This window comes from Pelophylax lessonae (assembly GCF_965119305.1).
Source record: "Pelophylax lessonae genome assembly, chromosome: 8".
Taxonomy (NCBI): domain Eukaryota; kingdom Metazoa; phylum Chordata; class Amphibia; order Anura; family Ranidae; genus Pelophylax; species Pelophylax lessonae.
Window position 1 is genome coordinate 241,919,547 of NC_138775.1, and position 26,124 is coordinate 241,945,670.

At 45.8% G+C, this 26,124-nt stretch overlaps 1 protein-coding gene across 1 annotated transcript in view; it reads right to left on the reverse strand.

Moving 5' to 3' along the window:
• Nucleotides 1-1,139: 1,139 nt before the first annotated feature.
• RNF11 (ring finger protein 11) overlaps nucleotides 1,140-26,124 on the reverse strand; it is an 88,332-nt gene continuing 63,347 nt past the window's right edge. The window contains exons 2-3 of the mRNA XM_082265736.1: nucleotides 12,045-12,214; nucleotides 1,140-2,671 (exon numbers count right to left, since the gene is read on the reverse strand). Of these exons, the coding sequence (XP_082121862.1) occupies nucleotides 2,500-2,671; nucleotides 12,045-12,214 (342 nt within the window). The 3' untranslated portion in view covers nucleotides 1,140-2,499. The remainder of the gene's footprint in view (nucleotides 2,672-12,044; nucleotides 12,215-26,124) is intronic.

The following is a 26,124-nucleotide window of genomic DNA, read 5'->3' on the forward strand; positions in this document are numbered from 1 at the left end:
TTATTTTTTTTAAATCAAACGTTTACAACCCCTTTCAGAGCCGGTTCACATAGGCGCGACCCGACTTGCCGGGGCGACCTGTGAAGTCGCGGTGCGCAGCTCGCACCGCGACCTCGGAGCGGCATGCACGGACTTCATATCATTGAAGTCAATGCAGGTCGCTCCAGGTCGCCCCAAAGTAGCTCAGGACCCTTTTTCTAAGTCGGAGCGACTTGTGTCGCTCCTATTAGAACGGGTCCTGTGCTAATCTATGGCAGGTGATACGCGGCGACTTGTCAGGCGACCAGGTCGCCTGACAAGTCGCCCCAGTGTAACCCAGCTCTAAACAGTGTGTGTTTAGTATCACTTTAACATTACCAGTACCCTTCACTGGAAACACCTGAGCTCAATTTGGTGGGATGTCAACATAGGTTTGACCATATAGTTTACCTAAAATCATAAACTGCCACTGTAACCAAAGTCCATTAGCTCAGTGGTGCTTTGAAGACCTAAAGCAGGGGTCTTCAAACTATGGCCCTCCAGTTGTTCAGGAACTACAATTCCCATCATGCCTAGTCATGTCTGTGAATGTTAGAGTTTTACAATGCCTCATGGGATGTGTAGTTCCGCAACAGCTGGAGGACCGTAGATTGGGGATCCCTGACCTAAAGGATCCAAGACACCCCTTTTGGAATGTGACTTTTTAATGTGATGGCCAGATGGCCATCATTAAATGTTTAATAAAGTTTGTTTCCAAGTACTGTACATATCTTCAGTTACAAACTCCAAGCCCAAGCTCATAGTTGAGTATTAGAACTATTTCCACTCTAGTCTCTGTTCACCTCAACTACTCCGGATCAGATCACGGTTTCTACTGCTTTCAGTTTCCACAAAATGAGACCTCTGCATGTCCATCACAAGGTTAAAACAGAAGCAGGGCATCTTATCAGACTAGTACTATTGTAGTGTAACAAATGTATTCGCATGAGTTGCAGATCTGGGAGCTGAAATGCTGAGAACAGGGGCTCTTCAGTCCTGGGTATTAAGCGTTTTGAAGCACAGCCAAATCAGGGGTTTAAACTTTCAGAATACACAGCTTTAATCTGATGCTGAGCTAGCAACACCACTTTCAAAGGCTGATGATGAAAATACAGTTTGAGTTTAGACAAAATAAAAAAAAAAAAAAAAACACAAACAGAAAAAATATACGGTAGTGATTACATAAACATAAATGTAACACAAATGATGGTTAATCCCTTCGAAGTCAGCAAGCACCCACCTACTGCGGTGGGGATGTCCTGAACCTCAAAGGGGTATTCTACACAAAAAGATTCTGTAATTTGTGTATTTGCTTGGAATACACAGTTGAAAAAAAAAAATAATTCACGTTTGGTTAATGGATCACGTTCAACCGCTTCGTGATTCTAATTGCAACACTAATCTGCAGTCACCTCTCGCTAGGCTAAGCATGGGCAAGCTATATCTCTCCAGCTGTTGAGGAGCAGCAGGGCATGCTGGGATCTGTAGCTCCTCAGCAGCTGAAGCGCTAACTGCTTCAGACAGCGTTGCTTGGGTGAGGAGCCTGTCCTGCGATGACAAAGTTCAACGTTACAGAGACCTAAGGCCATGGAATTTCCATTTCCAATGGAAAGAAATAATAATATAATATAATTAATTATAATAATAAAAGGTGCAAATAATTCCTCTGCTCAAGGAGGAGCCAGAAGCCCATCACGGGCCATCCTGGGAACCAAAGGGTTAAAACTAGTTGCGTGCCAGTCCTTTAAAACCGGAATCTTCCTCCACAGTCTATCTTCTGACAGATCACCTTTGGCACAGATGTGCCCTGACCCAGAGGGCATGGTGTCTGTATAAAGAGTGGATTCCTCTTCTTTCTTCTGCAAACTATCCATCCAAGAGGTAAAGCACAGGAGGATGAACACTCTAGCGGATATCACTGTGTGCATATATCAGGCGTGTTTCATCCAGAAGGTCCACATACAGAGCAACATAAACACTAGTGCCAAGTATATCCATCCGATGCCAGGCCTCGTATAATGTCTGGAGCGATGCACGGCTTTACCCCATACACTGACAGACACAAACCCTCACAAATTCACTTAGAACATCATAACAGGCTACTGAAGGAGACGTGGAAGGTGCAGAATAATGACAAGGCAGGAGACAGAATCAATAGAATTAACATACATAATAGGCCTTGTATCCAATGACAGGTACACGGAAGTGAACAAAGCATTGTTTCTAAGCACAATAGGATCTGAGACGAAGAAGAAATCATCCATTAAACAGGAGCCGCCGCTTTAAACCCTGGTTGGATGCCTGCGATAAAAATGGATTCCTTCAGACGTGAAGTACTGGGGATATATTGAAGGATGCCGACAGGTAAATCATTCAGTATTTTGTGTGCAATCTCCTAATCCGAATGCTCGTGGCTCTTTGGGTTCAGACGAGGGGAACCCTGAGCAGCCAATGTTTCGTTGTGCGAGGTCCAGGAGAGGCTCAGTTAGTCTCATAAGAGGACAGCAGTGCTGCATCCACTGGTTCCATGCAGGAAGGGCAAGTGAAGGATCGCATTAGCCAGTCATCTATACAGTCCATGTGATAAATGTGCATGCAGGGCAGGAATCGTATGGGGTCCCCATACACAAAGTCCATCATACAGATCACACACCTGTGGAAAGAAGAGAACATTTAGGTTTATGGGAAAATAGGTGGCAATGTGGCACACTTTAAGAAAACACAAAAAAAACTTGATCCAAGGAATATCCGATTGTATCATGGGGGATCAGGAAGGAATGATTTCCCTCGCTGGCGCAAATTGGATCATGCTTTATTGGGGGGGTTTTTGCCTTTCTCTGCATCAACTGTGGGTATAGGATTGTGTATATAGACACAAGTCCATCTAGTGTAACCAACAGAAGAAAAAAAAAAAAATTATATATATTATATATATATATATATATATATATATATATATATATATACACACACACACACACACACACACACATATATACACACACACACACACACACACACACACACACATCCCCCTCCCCCCTTCTATTGGGAACTACATCTTGGACTTGCATCTTTTTTCAGCCAGACTAACTATGTAACTATAGTATGTAACAAGTGCAGGAGTGGCATACAAAGGCCAAAGTGCACTGGACTTTTTTTCTTTTAAGTTTACAGACTATATGACTTAAAGGGAATATGTATTTGAAGCTTCTGATGGAAGCGGTCATTCTGGTTTAAAGGCTAAATGTTTATTTCCAGGCAGTGATACAAGAACCTGAAAAATCTCCCCTTCACTGATCAGAAACTAGTTTGCAACTTGTGAGCAACTCCAACCAGCCACGTCCAAGTGTATGTATGGATTAATGGGACTGCCATGAAAAGGACAGTAAATGTAATTTGGCTAAGTGCCAGTTCACATTTCTGCGATGCGGGAACGCTGCGAATATACAGCCTGTTCCCGCATCTCATCCGCACCCCAGGAAGTTCACACTGCCATATGCGATTGGGGATGTCAATTAAGGGTTAAGGACACCCCCAGATCTGAAAGTTTGCACAGAACCGATCGCATTAGTGTGAACCACCATGCGATCCAATTCTGCTGCGGACCAAAAAAAAGGGTCCTGTGTGAGTTGGGTGCGATTGCGGTGCGAATTCCCGTCAGGAGGGAGTCCCCTGTCAGCACTGTCTGTGTTAATTGGGGAACTGTGTGAATTTCTTTCCTGCAACCAGGTAGCAGACAGGTAGGTTTCTTTTACTGCATGAGATATTTAATATCTCTTGTGCAATAAACAGCCTGCCTGCTCGCAGTTTTTGACAGTGGGACTTTAGTTCCACTTTAAAGTGTTTTTAAAGGCTTAATATTCTTGTAGTATCTTCTTCTACCACCCTCAAAATATTTGCCTGGCTCATTTTTCTGCATACGCACAGGAGCAGCAGCGTAAGTCATTGGTTCCTCCTACTGTCAATCAAATCCTGTGAGGTGGGGGTAGGAGGGGGGGGGGGGCGAGCTGCATTGTGTGCGTCTATGGACACTCCGAGTCCAGCTCAGGATTGAGCCTGCATGTCTGTCACCATAACAAAAACACTTGCTATGGAGGTAGACACAGAAGGAGGAACCAAAAGTGCCTGTGGGGAACCCTGAAAAGGAGGCTTGGAGCCGCTCTGTGCAATACCCCCAGGAGATTAGTATAACATGTTTATTTGTTTAATAAAAAAAAAAAAAATAAGCTTTTAATAACTTTTTAAGAAGGGCTGACACTAGGTGCTTTGAAATTCAGAACCAAAACTATGCTGTGTTGTCATGTCAAAAGGGAAAGGTAGGAGCACACAATATTTCTTGCAGATCAGCTGGATAAAACATGTGGCTATGAGCATGTAATGTAGAGATGAAATGTTTTTGTTTGCGGTGACATACTTTGCGGATATGTTGACCCAATGACATCTCAATTGTGCCAAAAAAAAGCCATTTATCTAAAAACCCTTTAACAGCAAATATCCAAGATAACAGAACCCACATCTGGATTCAAAACAAAAAGTGGACAAAATACTAAGAATTCTGGTAGTTTCCATGCAACTGTAACTAGTTTCATAGCCAATTTACACAGCGCCAATTCACACAGCCCCGAACAGCTGCCGCAACCCTAACCCCCCGCGGTTTAGTGTGCGGGATCTCTCCTTTCCGGCTGCAGTGAGCCGACAGTAGGGGGCTGTGATGCATGTTTCAGCACATTACACAGTTCTCTCTTTTTTTTCCTCAACTTTATTTGAAGTGCACAAAGTGACACTTCATTTATGTCACTGTAAAGCAGCGTGGGGTGGGGTAGTGTGCTGTGCTGCTGTACAGCAACATGTGATTCAGCCCAGAACATGGTGATAAAATGCAGCATGTCTGCCTATATCATAGATCACTGCAGCACAGCTCTGAGCCGAGTTACAGTGTGAATAGGACACATAGAAAAAACTGGATTTTTGACTTACCATAAAATCCATTTCTCTGATGTTCATTGATGAACACAGCTCTTGATTTTCTTAACCATTGGGTTATACTGCCTCCCTACTGGAGGAGGACACTAGGCAGAAAAAAAAAGTCTGGCTACGCCCATGGGCAGTCCCAGGGGGTATACTCCCTCTCCCTGCTATAGGCACTCAGTGTAGTTACAAGCAGTGTCAGGAGATTTACAACTCCACAGAGGGGTGGGTGCTGTGTCCTTCAATGAACAAAGAAAAAGATTTTACCATAGCTCCATATATTCCCAACCATTGGGACGTCCCAAAGACGTGTAAAACATGAGGGGTGGGAAAAGCAAAAAAATTCCCAGGCTACAAAGCCAACCAGGCAACAGGAGCGCAACCAAAACAACTGGAGCCCACCTGAAAAAAACAATACACCCTCAAAAAGAATCAAGTCCTCTTAAACAGCAGCCTGCAAAACCTTGTGGCCAAAAGGAGCATACGCAGATGGCAACCCATCCACTTTGTGAAAGTGTGAACTGACGACCAAGTGGCCGCCTTGCAAACCTGCGTCACTGATGCCTGATGACGGATAGCCCAGGAGGCACTAAGCTCCCTAGTAGAGTGCGCCTTGACAGGGAAAGGAGGAATCTGACCCCTGATGGAATAGGCCTGAATCACCATCTTGTACCTCCCCAAACAGACGCTGTAAGCAGTCTGAGGACAGGCGCAAGTTGGAAGAAAGGACCTTGCCGGGGGATAAGACCAGTACTTGACCTTGTAGCCAGACTGAATTACTTCGTGGACCCACTTGTCTTGCACCAGGGAAGTCCACGGGTGTGGAAACCGGCGAATAAATCCCCCCCCCCCCACCTCCGATACGGTTGAGGACGCATCTTCATGCTGAAGGAGTCTTGTCTGTGGGTCTGGAGAAGTCCGCTCCCTGCTTGCCAGACCAGGTTCGTTTGGATCCTCTAGAGGCCCTGGAGGGCTTCGGGCCCTTGTCAGTCGACCCTGAGGAACGGAAAAACTTCTTATGAGCTGAAAAGGAAGGCCCACGTCTGCGACGAGGTTCCTTGCCCTTAGTAGCCTGGGGAAGAAAATAAATCTTCTCCCGTGAGACCTTAAATTATGCCATCCACTGTATTTTTCAAACAGGCGATCCCCTTGAAAAGGAAGATCAGTCAAGGCCTTTTTAGAAGTCTGGTCAGCAGACCAGCACTTGAGCCAAAAGACACTACGAAGGACCACTGCCAAAACAGGGAGCCGAGCCGCATCCAAAGAGGCATCACAGATAAACGGCAGTCCCTGGACCAGCTAGTCTGCCAGCTAGGCAATGGCAGGGGGAGCTGTTCTCCCTCCTGGTCATGGCATAAGAGCTTAGCCCACTCCGTCAGAGTTTGCGACACAAGGGCAATGGTGAATAACGGCCTCAGTGCCGAACCAGCAAGAGTGTATATATTGCGGCCCACAGCCTCCGCCTTCCTGTCAGCTGAATCCTAAAAGTCCAAGGGCTCTTCAACCGGAATCATGGATGCCTTGTTTAATCTGGAAACCGGAGGGTCTACCACCGGTGGAATAGTCCACTTCTTACGAAGAGATTCCTCATAGGGGTAACACCTAGTACAGCACTTAGGGTCCCCACGGGGACGCTTTGGTCGTCCCCACTCTTTAGCGACAATTCTGGTAAAATAGGCAGGGAAAGGAAACCCCTTTGCCGCTCTGGGTGGCTTGTGAGTGCCAAAGGGAACCTGCGCCTCCGTCGCAGCTGTGACCTCCATCTTCAGGGTCTCACGCACAGATACAATCAGTGCCTCCACCAGCGCCTTTTTGAGCGCAGTTGCAGTTGTGGAGGAATCTTCCTCACCATCAGAGAATTTCCGGGCGCAAGGTTGCAGACCCAGCAGGGTGACCCACGTCCGCAGTGGCCAAATCAGATTCAGGATCTGATGAGACAGATGAGGCAGGGGAAGGCGGGGGGCGCTTTTTGCTAGCCCGTCGCCCGAAAGCCACCTCCACCCGGGACACAAAGGATTCCAGGACCGCTGTCAGTGCATTGATGGATGGTTGGGACCCGGAGGGCCCCGCAGCCTCAGAGAGGGGATCAGGTGGGGAGATGTGCTCCAAAGACTCCATGAGTCGCCAGGGGGACCCAATAAATAGTGTAACACACTGCAAAAGAGACAACCCTCACCACGCTGGCAGCACCACCTGGTCGCCAGGCACAAGCACCAAGCGATCCTCAGCAGAGAGGGAGAGGACCCCACCAGACTCACCACCCAGCAGAAAAAGGCATCTGCAGCCACCAGGATAATCTGCACTACACGTGCGGCGATCAGGAAGAGAAAGGATCCAGGAGTCAGCACCAGGGGATGAGGAGGGGCTCCCACTGTCGAAAATCGCCGCCCACAGGGCTCCACTGTCATGGCCGCTGCTATTTTCAATGGCAAACCACAGCAAAATGGCTTCCGTGTATAGAAACAAAAAAGGCTACAACAAAATGGCAGCCCCGCATGGCACTACGTGGCTTACAGGGACCCAGGAGGGAACACAGGCCTCAAGGACAGATCAAGACAGGATGGGGGGCCCTGACAGGAGCCCCCACCGGGTACAACTCCCCCTACCTACACAGTCAATCGTCCCGTCGCCGGAGGCAAGGAGGGGAACCAGGGGGTCTGACCCACGTCTACCCCAAAACCCTCCAGGGGGAGAGGGGGGGGACAGCTACTCGCCATACCAGGAACCAGATGGGCACCGCTCCCGACAGAACCCCTCTCCCATCGAAATGGGAGGGCTGTTGGCCAGGAGGAACGCTGCGACTCGGGCCGAGACCTGGTCGTATGTGACCTTGCGTTTTACTCACAAGCCAGCCCCTATCCAGTGGGGCTGTCGCAGCCAACTAACGTGGAGCGGAGGTCTGTGTGAGCTCGCTGGCCAGACTGGGGTGACCACTGGATCTAGATTATCCAGCCCGTCGCCCAGTCCGGCAGTTGATTGTAGATCTCACAGGAAAGATCTCACAGGAAAAAGCCAGGAGAAAAAAAAAATTCTATCTGAAAAGAAAACATTTTCCAGAACCAAAGATCCCAGAAAGGAACTAAGTCCTTACTCCTGACTAGGCAGAAAAAACAACTGAGTGCCTATAGCAGAGAGAGGGAGGAGGTATACCCCCTAGGACTGCCCATGTGCGTAGCCAGACTTTTTTACTGCCTAGTGTCCTACTCCTGTAGGGGGCAGTATAGCCCAATGGTTAAGAATATCAAGAGCAGTGTCGGTCAATGAACGAAAGAGAAACAATTATTTTCTGTGTCCTAGAAGTGACCAGCATTCTTCCAATGTGGAAAACGCCAGTCACAGCAGTATATATGTGAACTGGCCTCAGAGTGTGGGCCTCAACAGACAGAAGCAGAAAAGATTCTGAAAGTTACCGTGATCTGTAAATTGTTTTTGTTTTTCTCAACTGCCTGAACTCTTGGCCTCTGTCAAGATCTGAAAAAGAATAGCAGCTCTACAAGGGAACAATCTCTTCTATGTCCCCATAGGAAGACTAAGAACACACATACTGTACACAATCCCTCTGGGCTGGAGCTGAGGAGCCTGAAATTCATGTTTGTGTTTACAGCTATTCCCGTGAAAGTTAACACCAAAAAAAGTGTAATCTGTAACTATATAGCCACCAGCACAGTTGCAGACTGACTCAAAGTACCGCACTGGATTCAGGGATGGGTGTTTTGTGAGACAGTACACCTGTGATCTGCTAGCTTAGGTTAACCACACCAGTCCATAGATCGTATATTAACTGAGATGTACAGCCAAAGCTCGTTTGGCTGTACATCTACTATGGATCTTAGGAGTGCAGTTTGTTCTGCACTCCTGTGACCCGTTTTCAGCAGAGAGCGACCTAAAGTCCGCTCTCTGTTGACATCATAGATGTTTGTCCAGGCACCGCGTCATCACGACAATGATAGTCGGGATCCGCCAGGTGCGTGGACTGACACCCGGCTCAGCCTCTCAGCAAGCAGCTTAGAGCCTGAGCTAGTCACTCCCCACACCTCCACAGCTCAGCGCGTCAGTGAGCGAGGAAAGGCAGAGAAGGGAACAGTGACAGAGTCAGCAGCTCTCTGCTCAGGGAGCTGTCAGAACCGAGCGAACCATGCTGCATCCACCTATGCAAGCATGATTGGGGAAAAAAAGAGAAACCCCATACTTCTCTTTTAACAGCCAGGGGGTTAAAACAAGCTATTTTTTACATCTCTGCAATTAAAAAACAAAAACCCATACGTCTTTTAAATTTTTTTTTTTTTTAAGTTTCATACTTTCCTAGGTGGATGCTACATCTGTCCCTCAGCGTCTCTAACACTGAGAACTGAGCGATCTAACACCGCCGATCACTAATTTCTCACAAATCCGTGAGCAGACAGTTGGTGACTGTCAGTCACTGGCTCTCTGTCCCCTCCTCACTCACTGGAGCGCTGGGCTGTGAAGGGGCAGGAGCAGCCAGCACAGGCTCTCAGCGACTTGCTGAGAGGCTGAACCGGGTGCCGGTCCAGGCAGGGGCGTAACTACAGGGGTTGCAATTGCAACCGGGCCCCATGCTTCAGGGGGCCTGTGGGGCTACCCTGTACACCTGGATAGGAGGGGTGGCGGGGGCAGCATGTAGAGAAATCACTGTCCTCATTTTTCCTCCTGTAGCTGCAGGTGGAAAATGGAGGAGATTGGTTCCTCTGTATGAAGCCCCTGCCACTCCTCCTATCCAGTTCACTTGTGTTCTGCTGTCTCTGGGCCCCTGTGTGCTCCCTTGGTCCCCCCCCACTGTGCTCCCTTCCCTCTCCTGCCGGCTGCTGCAGGGGATGTGTCACAATAGAGAACCAGGAAGGGGTCGGCAAATATGTAATTTACCAGCTCCTTTCCTTTCTGAATGGACATCATAGTAACTGGCATTGTAAAAAAAATAAAATAATAAAGAAAAATACAATCAAAATACCAAAAAATAAAAACTACTGACACCAGTGGGTGACATTCAGGATCGCAAAGGTCACACTTGCAACAGGGCACTTGCATTCCACCACCGTGGAGAGGCCCTAACATGGCAGGAAGGGGGCCCACTGCAGAACCGTAATAAAGGGTCCCGCAATGACAGTAAAGGGCCCCAGGATCAGTGGGAAGAGCCCCAGGGTTGAAGGGAAGGGCCCAGGCCAGGGGGGCCCTATATGGTTTCTTGCACCGGGGCCCTGAAGGTTCTAGTTACGCCTCTGGATCCAGGCAAATAAGCTGACCCTGAATCCATTGTCACAATCTTGCCCGAGCCTGGACCAGCTCTGCTTCAGTCTGCTCTGTGCTGAAAGCGGGTCACAGGAGTACAGAACAAACTGTATTCCTGTGATCCACAGTAGAAATACAGCCAAATGAGCTTCGGCTGTACTTCTTTAATTGATCCCAGGAGCAACAAGCACTTCGTCATTTCTGGATTTAGAGCTGTAATTCTCCAACTACTGTGACCTAGGGCGAAGGTGACATTAAAGATCTAGTAGACCCCTGATGTCTCCATAAAGAGAAGCTGCCACCTGCCCATGATATCACATAGGGGGCTTGTTAGCATTACAATATAAATAGAACACAAATAAAAAGAAAATAATTAAGAGCAAGCACATCACCCCACGCACACAAAAATGCCCATGTAGGGCAGGCATGAAAATGTAAACAGCTATTTAGCCACATGTGGGGTATCGCTGTGAAAACTGGAGCGCAATAATTCCAGGGACAAAATTCACAGTAACACTAAACTGATAACGTGCTGCCTATGGAGAAAATTTCACAGGGTTGCGCAGTTTGAAGGCTTGATTACTCGACACCCATCTTTAATATTATATCGAAAAATCAGGTATTCTATAGTGTTTGTGTGTAATAAAAAAAATTTTAGTTTATTTTTCCTGAAAATGTGTTTGATAACAGTTGCGCAAATATCGTGCAACATAATAAATTGCAATTACCATTTTACAGGGCCTCAGTTTTTAGAGAAAAAAATTAAATTGCTAGGAAATTGCTTAAACCCCAAACCAAGAAAATAGTTAAAGTTGGCCTAAACATACATAATTGATCCACTTTAAATAACTGCTGAAGAGAATTGTGCATTAATAATTAAATTGTATTTAATTTTTATTTAACAGAATATGAGGGAGGGTAGGAAGAGGGTATCAAACCTACCAGTCCACATCAACAAGGGAATACCACAGTTCTTTGCTTCCAGGCCAAATTACTTAAAGCATAACTAAAAGGCAAAACTTTTTTTTTTTTTTTTGGATAGTAGGGAGAGGGATTACAATGCTTGTCAGATTGTATTGCTGTCTGTACCCCTGTTAAAGAGATTCACCCTCTCTATGTATCCGGTTTACCATTGTCATTGAAAGTAAATCCCAAATTTTGGTTTGTTCCCAGAAAAGTAATAGAGGGGAAATCTTTCAATGGGAAAGCTAGTTCTGGTGACCAGGGGGTCCCCCCAAGGAATTCCCCTAATTTGAAGGGATTTCCTCTCACTTTCTGTTTCGCTATGGGACAGGAAGTGATGGAAAATATCTGCAATGGGACACAGATAGCGAAAAAAAAAAAATCTGACAGGGGTTATAACCCTCCCTTGCCCTATCCAACATAAAAAAAAGTTTTGCCTATAGTCCTACTTTAAACGTGGCATTAGGTCATGTGACTTGTAACATAGGGAAAACCATAGTCAGCCTTATTTACGACTGATGAATCTGATTACATCAGCTCTTTTCTGGGGTACTGATGTAGGACTATGGATAGAATAACCTTAACACAGTAATATATATTAAGTGTGGAGGCTAGACACTGAGCCTCATTTATCAAGGTGTCCAAGTAAAGATTGTCAGTGTTGTCACCCACCAGAGCCAATCAAATTCTTCCTGCTAGTCTGAAATACTGCAAGGAACAAGCTGATTGGATGACTATGTGACAGATGAGCGTTCACTCTCTTGAAACTGGTACAATTGTGTACAATTTTCCATAGCACATATGAATTAGGCAGCAGTGAACTAGAAGTGTATTCCTGAGACACTTACTCTCTAATCTTCTTCTCTGACCCATCCCGTCCAGGATCATACACCCCTTTAGGAAGGTGCTGTATGAGTCCTATTCTTTGCGCTATTCTGATTTGCTCCTCTTCTGTGAGCTGAGTAGCTAGTCGGGTCTGGCTTGGGGTTGGATGGTACACCGGTACTGGGGCCTGTTCCTGGAAGACACAAAAGAGATTTTATTACTTAAAGAAAATGGTAAAGAGCAATAAGACAAATGGCAGTTTGCTGAATCTGTAAGCTAGCTAAAATGCATTTGAGAAAAAAAATCTATGCATTAGTATAAAAAGCATTTTGTGTGCAGTAGCCCCCCTCAGCTCCCTAATACTTACCTGAGCCCCATCTCGATCCAGCGATGTTGCAGGAGTGTCTCGGCTGTCCGAGACTCACCCTCCTGTTTGACTGAGACAGCAGCGTAGCGCCATTGGCTCCCTCTGCTCTCAAAGTCAGTGAGCCAATGAGGAGAGAAAGGGGGCCGGGCTATGGCTCTGTGTCTGAAATGACACACGGCGCTGCGGCTCGGCTCGGGTGCCCCCATTGCAAGCTGCTTGTTGTGGGGGCACTTGACAGGAAGTGGGGGCCGAGAAGAGGAGGATCCGGGCTGCCCTGTGCAAAACCAACTGCAAAGAGTAGGTAAGTATAACATGTTTGTTATTTTGTAATGAAAAAAAAAAGAAAACACAAGACTTTAGTATCACATTAAGCTTTAGCGAATAGGCAGATGCGTCAGTGGAAGGAACAGCGAAAACGTCAAGAGGTTCATCCCTAGACAAAGTGATGCAGAAACGGAAAGCCCATAGTCTACTCCAGGGGTGGGGAACTTACGTCCCGGGGGCCGTATGTGGCCCTCGAAGTCATTTAGTCAGGCCCCCCGTGCAGCTGAGTCTGTGTCTCTCGGCTGATCTGTCAGAACGGAGCCAATGCTTCCTGTATAGTTCCGGCTCCGTTCTGACAGTCTGCGTGAGTCACAGGCGGAGTGATATCAAATGCACTCCGCCTGTGACCAATACAGGAAACATCGCCTCTTCCTCCAGCGCTGCGCCGCTGCTAGCCAGCATTTCCCGCCAGCAGCACACACAGCAGTACCAGCCAGAGCCAGCAGTACTCACAGCAGTATAAGCCAGAGTCAGCAGTACCCACAGCAGTATAAGCCAGAGCCAGCAGTACTCACAGCAGAACCAGCAGTACCCACAGCACTACCAGCCAGAGTCAGCAGTACCCACAACAGTACCAGCAGTACCCACAACAGTACCAGCAGTACCCACAACAGTACCAGCAGTACCCACAACAGTACCAGCAGTACCCACAACAGTACCAGCAGTACCCACAACAGTACCAGCCAGCAGTACCTACAGCACAGTACCAGCCAGCAGTACCCACAGCAATACCAGCCAGCAGTGCTCACAGCACAGTACCAGCCAGCAGTACCAGCCTGAGCCAGCAGTACCCAAGGCAGTACCTACAGCACAGTACCAGCCTGATTCAGCAATACCCACAGCAGTACCAGCCTGAGCCAGCAGTACCAGCCAGCAGTACCCACAGCACAGTACAAGCCAGCAGTACCAGCCTGAGCCAGCAGTACCCACAGCAGTACCAGCCAGCTATAACCACCAGCAGTTCTTTTCAAAACTTACCACCACAAAGTCAACTGCGCTCCAGACTGACCGACGCAAACCTGGAAAACCAGTTGCGAGTAGCAACATCATCAATACCAGCTAACATCACACACCTCACCAAAGAGAAGCAGTTGCAGCCATCACATTAGGGGTTAATTACATTTTTGACCAAATATAACAGGCACATTTTTAGGTTGATAATTTTGTACCGCCCCCGAATGATTGTATAAATACCCAAATGGCCCTTGGCAGAAAAAAGGTTCCCCACCCCTGCTCTAGGATCATATTACCAGAGCTGTTTCTATTGAGTGAGTGAACTGTTGAGTGAGTGAATGAGTCACCCAGCTCACTGAAATGTATCAATTCAACAGTCAGACTTGAGGAGCAGAGAAACACGGTATTTAAAAAATGCCACAATAACAATACCGTGGGTATGCAATACCGCGATATATCGAATTACCGAAAACCGACACATCTCTAATAGTCAATTATGTGGACTCAACTGTTGGATTAGCACAAGTGACAATATCTGTACATCGATCATAATTGTTCCCATCTCTGTGGGAAAAAGCAAGCTAATCACTCAGAGCGTTCGCCGGCTGACTTTGAAAGAAAAGCACAGAGTGGAGATAACCGTGCGGATCCTTTATATCCAGTCATACTGAGCAATCCTCAATACTGTATGATCAGAAATAAAAGGCGCCACTGTGACAACATTTTGCGTATTTTCAAATTTATTGTAGCCTGGAGGAAATATTCTGCATTCACAGACAATCCCTGCTTTCTTCCAGAAGCCAAAAATTTAACTTCATTGCTACAAAGGAGAATGTCCTACACTACAGCCTTAGCAAAGAACGCTTCCATAGACAGGATTGCCACCGAACATACTGCATCCTTTAAGGCAGTGATGGCGAACCTTGGCACCCCAGATGTTTTGGAACTACATTTCCCATGATGCTCATGCACTCTGCAGTGTAGTTGAGCATCATGGGAAATGTAGCTCCAAAACATCTGGGGTGCCAAGGTTCACCATCACTGCTTTAAGGGCTCCTTCACACTAGAATGCAGTGTGGGAAATGTGCGCTCCCATGCAATCTGCTGCGGGAGTCAGTACAAAGTTAACACCCCCCAAAACGCAGGTCACAATCGCAGGGCGTTTGCCCACACGGAACAAAAGTACCATGTGATGCGGCCGCTGTGCATTTAAAAAAGTAGCGCATGCACTACTTTTGGTGTGGTGTGCTTTAAGCCCAATCAAAATGAATAGGACGGAAATTGCAATGCACAGAACTGCGGATCACACAGGAGCCGCACAATGTTCCGGTGCGATTCACATGCAATTCCTAGTGTGAATGGGCCCTTAACCTGCCAAAATGCAACCATTGGGCCTCTACAACCCAGACCACTGTAAAGCTGGCCATACATAGGAAACGGGAATGCTGAAAAACTTTTGTTGATCAGTTGGTTGCAGCCGCTGATCATTGTATGCTGACAGCAGAGAGTCCCACTGTCAGATTTACAGATGTCCTGGCTGGAGGAGGGGGGTCCCCATCTACCTCATTTATGTGGTTGGAGAAATCTGTTCCTTATTTCTTGTTCAACCCACTAAATGAAAAAAAATAAATAAATCATCTATGACCAGTAAAAAAGGAGTGATCTAAGCATTTTTGCATTGTCACTAGTTTTTTATGTTAAGAAGAATCTACTGTGCGTCTTCCAGTCAGTTGTGCAGTCAGAGTTGGACTACCAGGCCTGACGAATACAATTATGTATGAATGCTGCAGACAGCAGTCTCCTCCCTGGCCAGCTGTCTCCAGAGGCCATGCCAGTTGCTGCTGTCTTACACCATTAAATCACCAGACTGCTGACACACGTGCAATAAAAGAGGCTTCCACTCCTATATCCCTCCCAGCATCCCATGCTCTGCAGAACGCAGCAGATCGCTGGACTGGAAAACAGTTGTGTAATTGTCAAGCCCTTAGGAACTTCTCATGAAAAGATCTCTTTTATGGCTGGTAAGCTCTATGATATGTCTATGAATCACTACCATGAGCAAAAAAAAAAAAAAAAAAGAAATCAGGATATTGTACATTTGCAGCAATAGAAATGTAACTGAACACACTTTAAAGCTCACAGCAAATAAAGTTAAAATAGAACTACAGGCAAAACGTTTTTATTTTAAATTTTGGATAGGTCAGAGGTGTCTAAACAAGGGGCCAGTCCTTTAGAATTTACGGGGTCCAGACTGTAGCCAGTGGGAGAAGAAAATGTCCTGGTGTCAGTGATAGTCAATAATGCCACATCTTTAGTGGGAGGAATAATGCCTCATTATTGGTTTCAGTGGGCGGAAGGGTGTCCCATGATTGGTATCAGTCAGAGGAATAGCCCCCCCCCTCATTGGTGTCAGTGGGAGGAAAAGTGCTCCATCATTGGTGTCAGCGGGAGGAATAGTGCTCCATCATTGGTGTCAGCGGGAGGAATAGTGCTCCATCATTGGTGTCAGCGGGAGGAATAGTGCTCCATCATTGGTGTCAGCGGGAGGAATAGTGCTCCATCATTGGTGTCAGCGGGAGGAATAGTGCTCCATCATTGGTGTCAGCGGGAGGAATAGTGCTCCATCATTGGTGTCAGCGGGAGGAATAGTGCTCCATCATTGGTGTCAGCGGGAGGAATAGTGCTCCATCATTGGTGTCAGCGAGAGAAATAGTGCTCCATCATTGGTGTCAGTGGGAGGAAAAGTGCTCCATCATTGGTGTCAGCGGGAGGAATAGTGCTCCATCATTGGTGTCAGCGGGAGGAAAAGTGCTCCATCATTGGTGTCAGCGAGAGAAATAGTGCTCCATCATTGGTGTCAGCGGGAGGAATAGTGCTCCATCATTGGTGTCAGCGGGAGGAATAGTGCTCCATCATTGGTGTCAGCGGGAGGAATAGTGCTCCATCATTGGTGTCAGCGGGAGGAATAGTGCTCCATCATTGGTGTCAGCGGGAGGAATAGTGCTCCATCATTGGTGTCAGCGGGAGGAATAGTGCTCCATCATTGGTGTCAGCGGGAGGAATAGTGCTCCATCATTGGTGTCAGCGGGAGGAATAGTGCTCCATCATTGGTGTCAGCGGGAGGAATAGTGCTCCATCATTGGTGTCAGCGGGAGGAATAGTGCTGCATCATTGGTGTCAGTGGGAGGAATAGTGCTGCATCATTGGTGTCAGTGGGAGGAATAGTGCTCCATCATTGGTGTCAGTGGGAGGAATAGTGCTCCATCATTGGTGTGGTTATCTCCCTTCTGTGGGTGATCAGGTGTGTTGACTGCTCCCTATATGGCATTAGCCCCGGCGTTTCCTATGATTCTGAACCCCTGCTGTGCGTATTACATTTAGGTATGGATGGCTCACTAAACGGATTAACAAAGGCCGCACCTATAACACTTATACCTTGATAATAATGATATTTATTTGTGGTGTATGTATATATTCACACATTTTTTGTATTTGTCTATTTAGTTGGAGAGCATCACCTGTGCTTATTCTGAAGAAGCCATTTTGGCGAAACCGGTCAATTATAGCGCGGTTATTTACTGTTTTTTAACATATTGACGTGTTTTATCGAATTTTTTTTTTTTTCTTATTCTGTGAGAAATCAAATTTTGTATATTTTATATATTACATACAATTTCCTCATTTATGTGTGTGGTAGATTTTGTTACAGATTTTGCACCTTAAGACACGGTTCACACTACCGCGACTTGTCAGACGACCTGTCAGTCTGACATGTCGCAGTCCATTCAGTGCCACGGGAACCGTCCTAATAGGAGTGACTCAAGTCGCTCCGACTTAGAAAATAGTTCCTGTACTACTTCGGGGCGACATCAGAGCGACTTGCATTGACTTCAATTATGTGAAGTCCGTGCAAGTCGCGGTGCACGCGACTTCACAGGTCGCCCCCGAAGTCGTGCCGCGGTAGTGTGAACGGACACTTAAACTCCCCAGTTCCTCCCCTTCTTTATTTTATTAAATTGGGATGTTGGTGCTTTATTAAAAACAACAAATATATGGTCCCACCCATTGTGTGTGTATATATATATATATATATATATATATATATATATATATATATACATACACACACACATATACACACACACACATACATACATACACACACACACCTCATTGGTGTCAGTGGGAGTATTAGTGCTCCATCATTGGCGTCAGTGGGAGAAATAGTGCTTCATCATTGGTGTCAGTGGGAGGAATAGTGCTTCATCATTGGTGTCAGTGGGAATAATAGTGTTCCATTGTTGGTGTTAGATGGAGAAAGAATGCCTCAAGGGCCAGATTAGGGCAAGTAAAGAGCTGCATCCGGCCCCCGGGCCGCAATGTCAACCACTGAGATAGTGCAAGGGAGGGTTATAAGCCGTCAAGATTTTTTTTCCTGTCATCTGTGTCCAATTTCAGATATATCCCTTCACCTCCTGTTTCATAGCCAAACGGGAAGCGATAATAAATCCAATCAAATTAAGGAAATTCCTTGGGGACTCCCAGGTCATCAGAACTAGTGTCCCCATTAGAAGATTTCCCCTCTATTGCTTTTCTGGGGACAACCCAAAATATGTGATTTTCTTTCACAAATTCCTCTATATTCTATCCAAAACTTTTTGTCTTTATCTATACTTTAAAGCGGTAGAAAAGTCCACTTTGTGATTTTAAAACCACAGGTAAGCCTATATAAGGCTTACTTATAGTTAAAATTAATATCTCCTAAACGTGCATGGTTTAAAAGATATCCTCACTGGATGAAACCGATGCAGCCACCGGTGCATGCGCTTTGAAGGTCCTGCATACCGTGCCAGACCTTCAGAGCACCATGCCGTAACCAAGGGCTCGTGACGTCATCACAGCTCAGGCCACTCACGCAGCCGAAGTCTACAAACCCGGAAGGGAACACTGGGGGAAGATGGAAGCCCTCTCAGAGGTAACAGTGCGCTGCTAAAGGGATTCGTTTTAAGGCATTTCATAATGTGGTAGCATGGGATGCATACTATCCCATAACATTATGTTATTTTGCAGAGGATAGTTTATTTTTTTATTGTAATGGTTTACTACAGCTTTAAGGGTGTACATCATATCATACAAACAAATAGCCACTGCCCCCACCTCTAACAGACCTTCGTAGCAAGGAGTACATGTCACACAAACCAAAAGAAAATTCCCAGCTCAACTGACCAACCAGCCTGCAACCAACCCAATTATCCTGTCTAACAGTTTGCATTAAAAAACAGGGGTTTAACTTGCGCACATTTTGAAATATATGTGTAAGCTGCAGAGCCTCTTCACAGCACCCCAGTATTTTCTGTAGTCCTAACTCTATACATTTTTTTTTTTTTTAGAGCCTCCATGGTAGAAGCACATGCGTAATAATAGATAGAGGGCGCCCCGTGCATGTCCAGGTGTCCCCTCACCAGTATTCCAACAGTACAAACAAATGGCCACTGCCTCCACCTATAACGACTTCACAGCAAGAAGCACATGGAAGGGAAACGCAAGTAAAACAAAATTAAAGGAAACTCCTAGCTAAACTCGCCAACCAGTCTGCTACCAACCAAATCTACTGGTCTAACAGTTTGTGTTAAAAACAGGGGTTTAGTTAGTACACATTTGCAAATACATGCGCAAGATGTGATAGGCACCCCATCATTATCCGCAGGCCTAACTTCGACATTTTTGAGGGCCTCCATAGTAGAAGCACATGCATTATAATGAATAGGCAGAGGGCAGGTGAGCCTGGAAGGAGCCCACCCCCTCAAATGGCACAGGGGCGCACTGGACACCCAGCATATAGCACAGGTGTCCAGTATGTCCCCTCACTAGTATTCCAACAGTACAAACAAATGGCCACTGCCCCCTCCTAATCGCAGCGAATATTTATAAAGTTAAAATAGTCTCTCAGGAGCACATGGAAGGCCGACGCATGTTAAAACCAAAGTACGGGATGCATACTAACACATTCTGTTATTATTTTGCAGAGGAAAGTTTATTTTTAATTTTTTTATTGCAATGGTTTACTACAGCTTTAAGGGTGTACTTCATACCATACAAATAGCCACTGCCCCACCTCTAACAGGCCTTCGCACATGGAAGGGCGATGAATGTCAAACAAAATTCCCAGCTCAACTTACCAACCAGCCTGCAACCAACCCAATTATTCTGTCTAACAGTTTGCATTAAAAACATATACAGGGGTTCCGTGAAGTGGCCCTGCACCTTATGCAGGACTTTGCAAATGTGTGCAAACGAAACCCCTGTACTTCATACCGTGCATACCATGCACGTTTGACCCTAAAATCCTGTTGATTTGACTAGTGTGATCACTCGGTACCAGGTCCTGGCTCATTTGAAGAGATGGGCTCAGGCACAGTTCAGCTGGACTCACCCCAGTACACATCTGTTCGGGGCAGAGGCTATGACCAATGCTTTACTCGTTTTCTGGCACAGAGATAAACTTTAATACATCATTACAAAAAATATTTTTTTAAAGAAAAACAAAAATTACAGCCTTTAAAAAAAGATTTATTAAAGAGCATTCAAAAATATAACTTTTTTTTTTTTTTGTTACGTGAAAATAGCTTAGTAACATGCTGATAACTGCCTGGTAATATGCAGACAAAATTATATTGGCAAAAGGAAAAACAAACATATACCGAGTTGTTGGAAAATAAATACACACAGATGGTTAAATTTAAATCACCACCTTTTAGAAGCCGCAAAACTCATGCCAGCCCAGTTAGGTAAACAGGGTAAAAGCAGAAATAGCTGGCACTATATTTACTGTACAGCAATGTCCAATGAACTGTGCCCTCCTGCTTGGCATGATATCCCTGGGCACGGCATAATGCGCTGCTAAAGGACCAAGTCATAGTTTAAGGGTGTCCCCATAACACTCAAATATTCCACGGTACACCCTCTTTTTGGACTCCTGCACTGATATGTACGGTATAAATTACAGAGCAAATTATACAAAGTGTTTACTTTTAAGGTGACAACGCTTAGCCTCCAGTTGTTGTCCTGCGTTGTCACCCTGTTGCATGTTCTTCTGTGCCTACACTCATTGCACAGGCATGATTCGCCATTGTTGACATCAGAAGATTGCCTTGAGCAATGACACAAAGCTGTCATGGAAGCACATCCACAGATCAGCCATAACTATATGACCACTGGCTGGTTAAGTGGATAACATTGATTATCTTGTTACAATGGCATCTAAAAGTTGGAGGTGTATATTAAGCAGCAAATACACATGTCCCTGAAGTTGATGTGTTAAAAGCAGGAAAAATGGGCATTGTAGTTTGTGGTGTATGGGGCTGTGTAGCCACAGACAGTTCAGGGTGTCCATGCTGACCCATATCCTTAGCCAAAAGCATCTGCAATGGGCACCTGAGGATCAGAACTGGACCACAGAGCAATGGAAGAAGGTGACCTGATCCAATGAATCACGTTTTCTTTTACATCATGTGGATTGCCAGGTGTGAGTGCATCGTATTTGTAGAGGTGCACCAAATGGAAAATTAGGTGTCTAAACCGATACCAAAAATTAACAGTTATTAAAAAAAATATAAATATTTTTATATTCCATATATATATATATATATATATATATATATATATATATATATATATATATATATATATATATATATATATAGTATTATATTTAACTTTTGAATTATTACTATGAATTTAAAATATGAATTTATTGTCAGCCATTACTGGCACCTTTAGCTCAAGAAAAATGTTAATCTTCACACTGGCCCATTGAGCTTGCTGCATTTTTGGTCGGGGGGGGGAGGGGGGGAAAAAAAAAAAAAAAAAAAAAAAAAAAAAAAAAAAAAAAAAATCGCACCAAAAGCTCCCGGTTGAAATGCATTAAAAACGCAGCAAGAGTGCATCAATAATGCACCCTGGTTAAATTTTTGATGTGGTTTTTAAGTCACATGACCTAAAAATAAAAAAATAAAACACCATAAGCACAGTAAAATTGCAAAAAGAAAAAAAAAAACACATGCGTTTTCGGCACCATTATCAGCACGTTTTTCTCGGATAGGCAAAATGCCGATAACACCATTTATGTCCGATAGGTTTCTTTGTCCCAAATTTTGGTGCATCTCTATTTGGGGAAGAGATGGCACCAGGATGCAGTATAGGAGAAGGCAAGCCAGAGGAGATGCTTTGGGCAATGTTCTGCTGGGAAATCAAGGGTCCGGTCATTCATGCGGATGTTATTTGACATGTTATCAACTGCCTAAAACATTGCTAGTGAGCAAGTACACCCCTTCATGGAAATGGTATCTCCTGATGGCAGTTTCAGCAAGATAACGTGCCTAGCCACACTGCAAAAATGGTTCTAGAATGTTTTATGGAAAACAACTAATTCCAGGTGTTGACTTGGGCTTCATAATTTTCCAGATCTCAATCCAATTGGGCATTTCTGGGATGTGTTGAAGAAAGAATAAGTTATTACCTGATAACTCCCTTTCCAGGAATCCTCCAGGACGGTCACATGAGAGATGGCTCCTCCTCCTACAGGAAACACAAGCACAATTAAGTTTAAAAGGCCGCCCCACAGTTGTTAAAAGATGAACTGGCCTGCTTAAGCGACTAGCTCAAACTATAATTCTAAGTATACAATTTATTAATAGGGTGGGGGTCCACCGTCCTGGAGGATTCCTGGAAAGGGAGTTATCAGGTAATAACTTATTCTTTCCCAAGTCATCCTCCAGGACGGTCACATGAGAACCCAACGATGCATACCTAGGGTGGGACTACTGCCTGGAGCACTTTGCGACCGAAGGATAGATCCTGGGCGGGGACCAGGTCGACCCTGTAGTGTTTGACAAACGTCAGGTCACTTGACCAGGTAGCTGCTTTGCAGATTTGCTCTGCTGAGGCCCCAGCCTTTTCTGCCCAAGATGTTGATATCGCCCGGGTAGAGTGTGCTTTGATGCCGGCTGGTAAACTCTGGTCTTGCGCTGTGTAAGCTGCACCGATGGCCATTCTGATCCACCTGGCTATGGATGATTTTGAGGCTGCTTGCCCTTTCTGAGTGCTTCCGAAAAGGATGAATAAGTTGGCGGATTTTCTGATTTCTCTGGTGACTCTTATATAGTGTAGGATACACCTCTTGACGTCCAGAGTAGCAAATACCTCCTCCCCTGGGGAGGTTGGATTTTGGCAAAATGATGGGAGGACCACTTCCTGAGTCCGATGAAAATCTGATGAGACTTTCGGGAGAAAAAGAGGATCCGTTTTGAGGATTAATTTATCCGGAAAAATCTTTAAGAAAGGTTCCTTGATGGAAAGAGCCTGTAGATCACTCACCCTCCTGGCAGATGTGATTGCCACTAAAAATGCCGCTTTTAGAGTAAGGTTCTTTAGATTGCATTCTTCTAAAGGCTCAAATGGAGCTTTGGTGAGTGCCTGTAGAACTAATGTTAGGTCCCATGGGGCCAGACTAAGATCTTTGCTGGGCCTGGATCTTTTGATGGATTTAAAGAATCTCCTTACTAAAGGATCTTCTCCTATAGGTTTTTCCAGAAAAATCGATAGAGCTGCCGCCTGCACTTTGAGAGTGCTTACGGCTAGACCTTTGTCTGCTCCATCTAGAAAAAAAATCAAGCACAGTACTAATTTCCCTTAGGTTCCTGTTGCTTGGCTCCATTTTCAGTTTGTATGTCTTCCAAATTTTATTGTAAATTTTTCTGGTCACTGGTTTTCTGCTTTGAAGTAGTACTTCCGTGACTCTTGTGGATAGCCCTTTATTCAATAGTATGCACCATTCAGGATCTATGCTGCCAATTGTAACGTCTGACTGGAAGGGTGATGTGCACCCTTTTGAGCCAGAAGATCTTCCTGGGCTGGTAGCATCCATGGTTCCTCTTTTGCCATCTTCTGGAGTGGAGTAAACCATGCTCGTTTCGGCCAAAATGGTGCCACTAGGATTACCCTTGTCCCCTCCAGGTGGATTTTCCTGACTCTTCTTGGAATCAGCTGGATCGGGGGAAATGCATACGCCAGACCGAATCTCCAAGGGAAAGCTAGGGCGTCTATTCCCAGTGCATTCCTTTCTTTGTGTAAAGAGTAGAACTTCTTCACTTTTTTGTTGTTCTCTGTGGCGAAAAGGTCCACCTCTGGTATTCCCCATTTCTGGACCAGTTGGTTGAAAACCTGATGGTTTAGTTCCCACTCCGCTGGGTCCAGGTGCCTCCGGCTTAGGAGATCTGCCAGTACATTTGCTGACCCCTTTATGTGCACTGCTGAAAGGGATAAAAGGTTTGCTTCCGCCTCTGAGAGAATGTCTTGTGCTATTCTCATCAGGTGCTTTGAGCGTGTGCCACCTTGGTGGTTTATGCAAGAGACTGTCGTAATATTGTCCGACTGGATTTGAACATGTTTCCCTTTTATTTCTTGTTGGAATCCGGTCAGAGCTTCTCTTACGGCCGCTAGCTCCCTCATGTTTGAGGATACTTCCTCCCCAGACTGGCACCACGTTCCCTGTCTCACTTGATGACCTATGTGGGCTCCCCAACCGAAAAGACTTGCATCCGTCGTTATTCTGACCTGACGGCATCCAGAATCTCCCTTGAGCGAGGGAGTCTTCCTTTAGCCACCATGTTAGCGATCTTTTTACGGTTGGTGGGATTGATATTAGACCGTCCAACTCCGAGGTCTTTCCGTTCCAGTGGCTCAGGAGATGTCCCTGAAGTGGTCTCATATGTAGCTGAGCCCACTGTACTGCTGGGATGGCTGCTGACATGAGGCCCAGAACCACCATGGTGTCCCTTCTTGAAATTTGGTGCAGTTCTATTAAGCGCCTTGTAGCTTCTCTGAGCTTCACAATCTTGTTTTCTGGTAGTAAGATTTTCTGCGTGACTGTTTATCAGATAACCCAGGAACAGCATCTCCTGTGAAGGAGTTTTGTGGGATTTCTGGGCATTAGTTACCCACCCCAGGGATGTGAGGAAATCCTCTGTTATTTGTAGGTTTTCCAACACTTCTGACTCCGATTTGCCGTATATCAGGAAATCGTCTAAGCAGGGGATTATTTGGACCCCTCTTACCCTGAGATCCTGGACTACCTCCGCCATAATTTTGGTGAATATCCTGGGTGCCGATGAGATTCCGAATGGAAGTGCCTGGAATTGGAATAGGCGCGTTTGTGACCCCTGTCTGGTTGCGAACCTTAGGAACTTCTGATGCCTTGGATGGATTGGCACGTGTAAGTAGGCGTCTTGAAGATCCAGGGTCACTAGAAATGCACCTTCGGGGAGTAGAGTTCTCACTGAGAAGATGGATTCCATCTTGAACCTCCTGTACCTTACCCTGCGGTTGAGGTCCTTGAGATTTAGAATCAGGCGGTGTTTGCCTGATGGTTTTAGCCTTAAGAAGATTCTGGAAAAGAAACCTTCCCCTTGATGTGATAGGAGTATTTCCTTTATTACTTCCACTTGTAGTAGGTTCGAGATGGATCCCTCCCAGGCGATGTTCTCGGTAGAGATGTTACCCGGAATTTGTGAGGAGGGGTTGTCACGAATTCTATCTTGCAGCCTTGTTTGACAATCTGTACTATGAACTGATTCGTACAGAACCTTTCCCATTGGGGGAAGAAGAATCTTAGTTTTCCCCCTACCGGCTGTCTGGCGTCACTGGGGCTTGTTGACATTGCTACTATTGGTCGGAAAGGAGTTGTTTGATCTTCCCTTGTTTTTATTGTATACCCACTTCCTCTGGGTATTTGGTTTTCCTCCCTTGGTTTGTGTGTCGCCTCTTGGGCGGCAAAAAAATCTCTTCCGTTTCTCCCTCTTTTTAGAAGGGAATCCTTTGGATTTGTCCGCCGATCTTTCCAGAACTTTGTCTAGTTCCTGGCCAAAAAGTAGCTTCCCATCAAAAGGGATACTGCACAGCTTATTCCTGGAGGCATAATCTCCTTCCCATGTTTTGAGCCAGAGGGCTCTTCTGGCTGAATTTACTAGCCCGGTGGTTCGGGCTGCAATTCGCACGCCTTCAGCCGCCGCGTCAGCCACCCCTTTCTCTATCAAGAGGAGGGAGTCTTGCGCCTCTTCGTTACCTGGGACTTTTTCCAGCTGTTCCAGCCAAAAGGATACGTTTCTAGCCACACAGGTATTAGCCATGTTTGGCTGAAAAGATGCCGCCCCCGCCTCGTAAGCCCTCCGAAGTGTCACGTCGATCTTCTTATCCATAGGATCTTTTAGATGGCCCATGTCTTCAAACGACAGGTCCGACTTTTTCGACACCTTGGCTAGAGGCGCGTCAATTTTCGGGCATTTGGACCAAATGCCTACTGATTCCTCGAACGGGAATCTCTTTTTCATCGCTTTTGGGAAGAAAAGTTTGTTTTCAGGGCATTCCCATTCTTTCTTTATGATCCCTTTCAGGGATTGGTG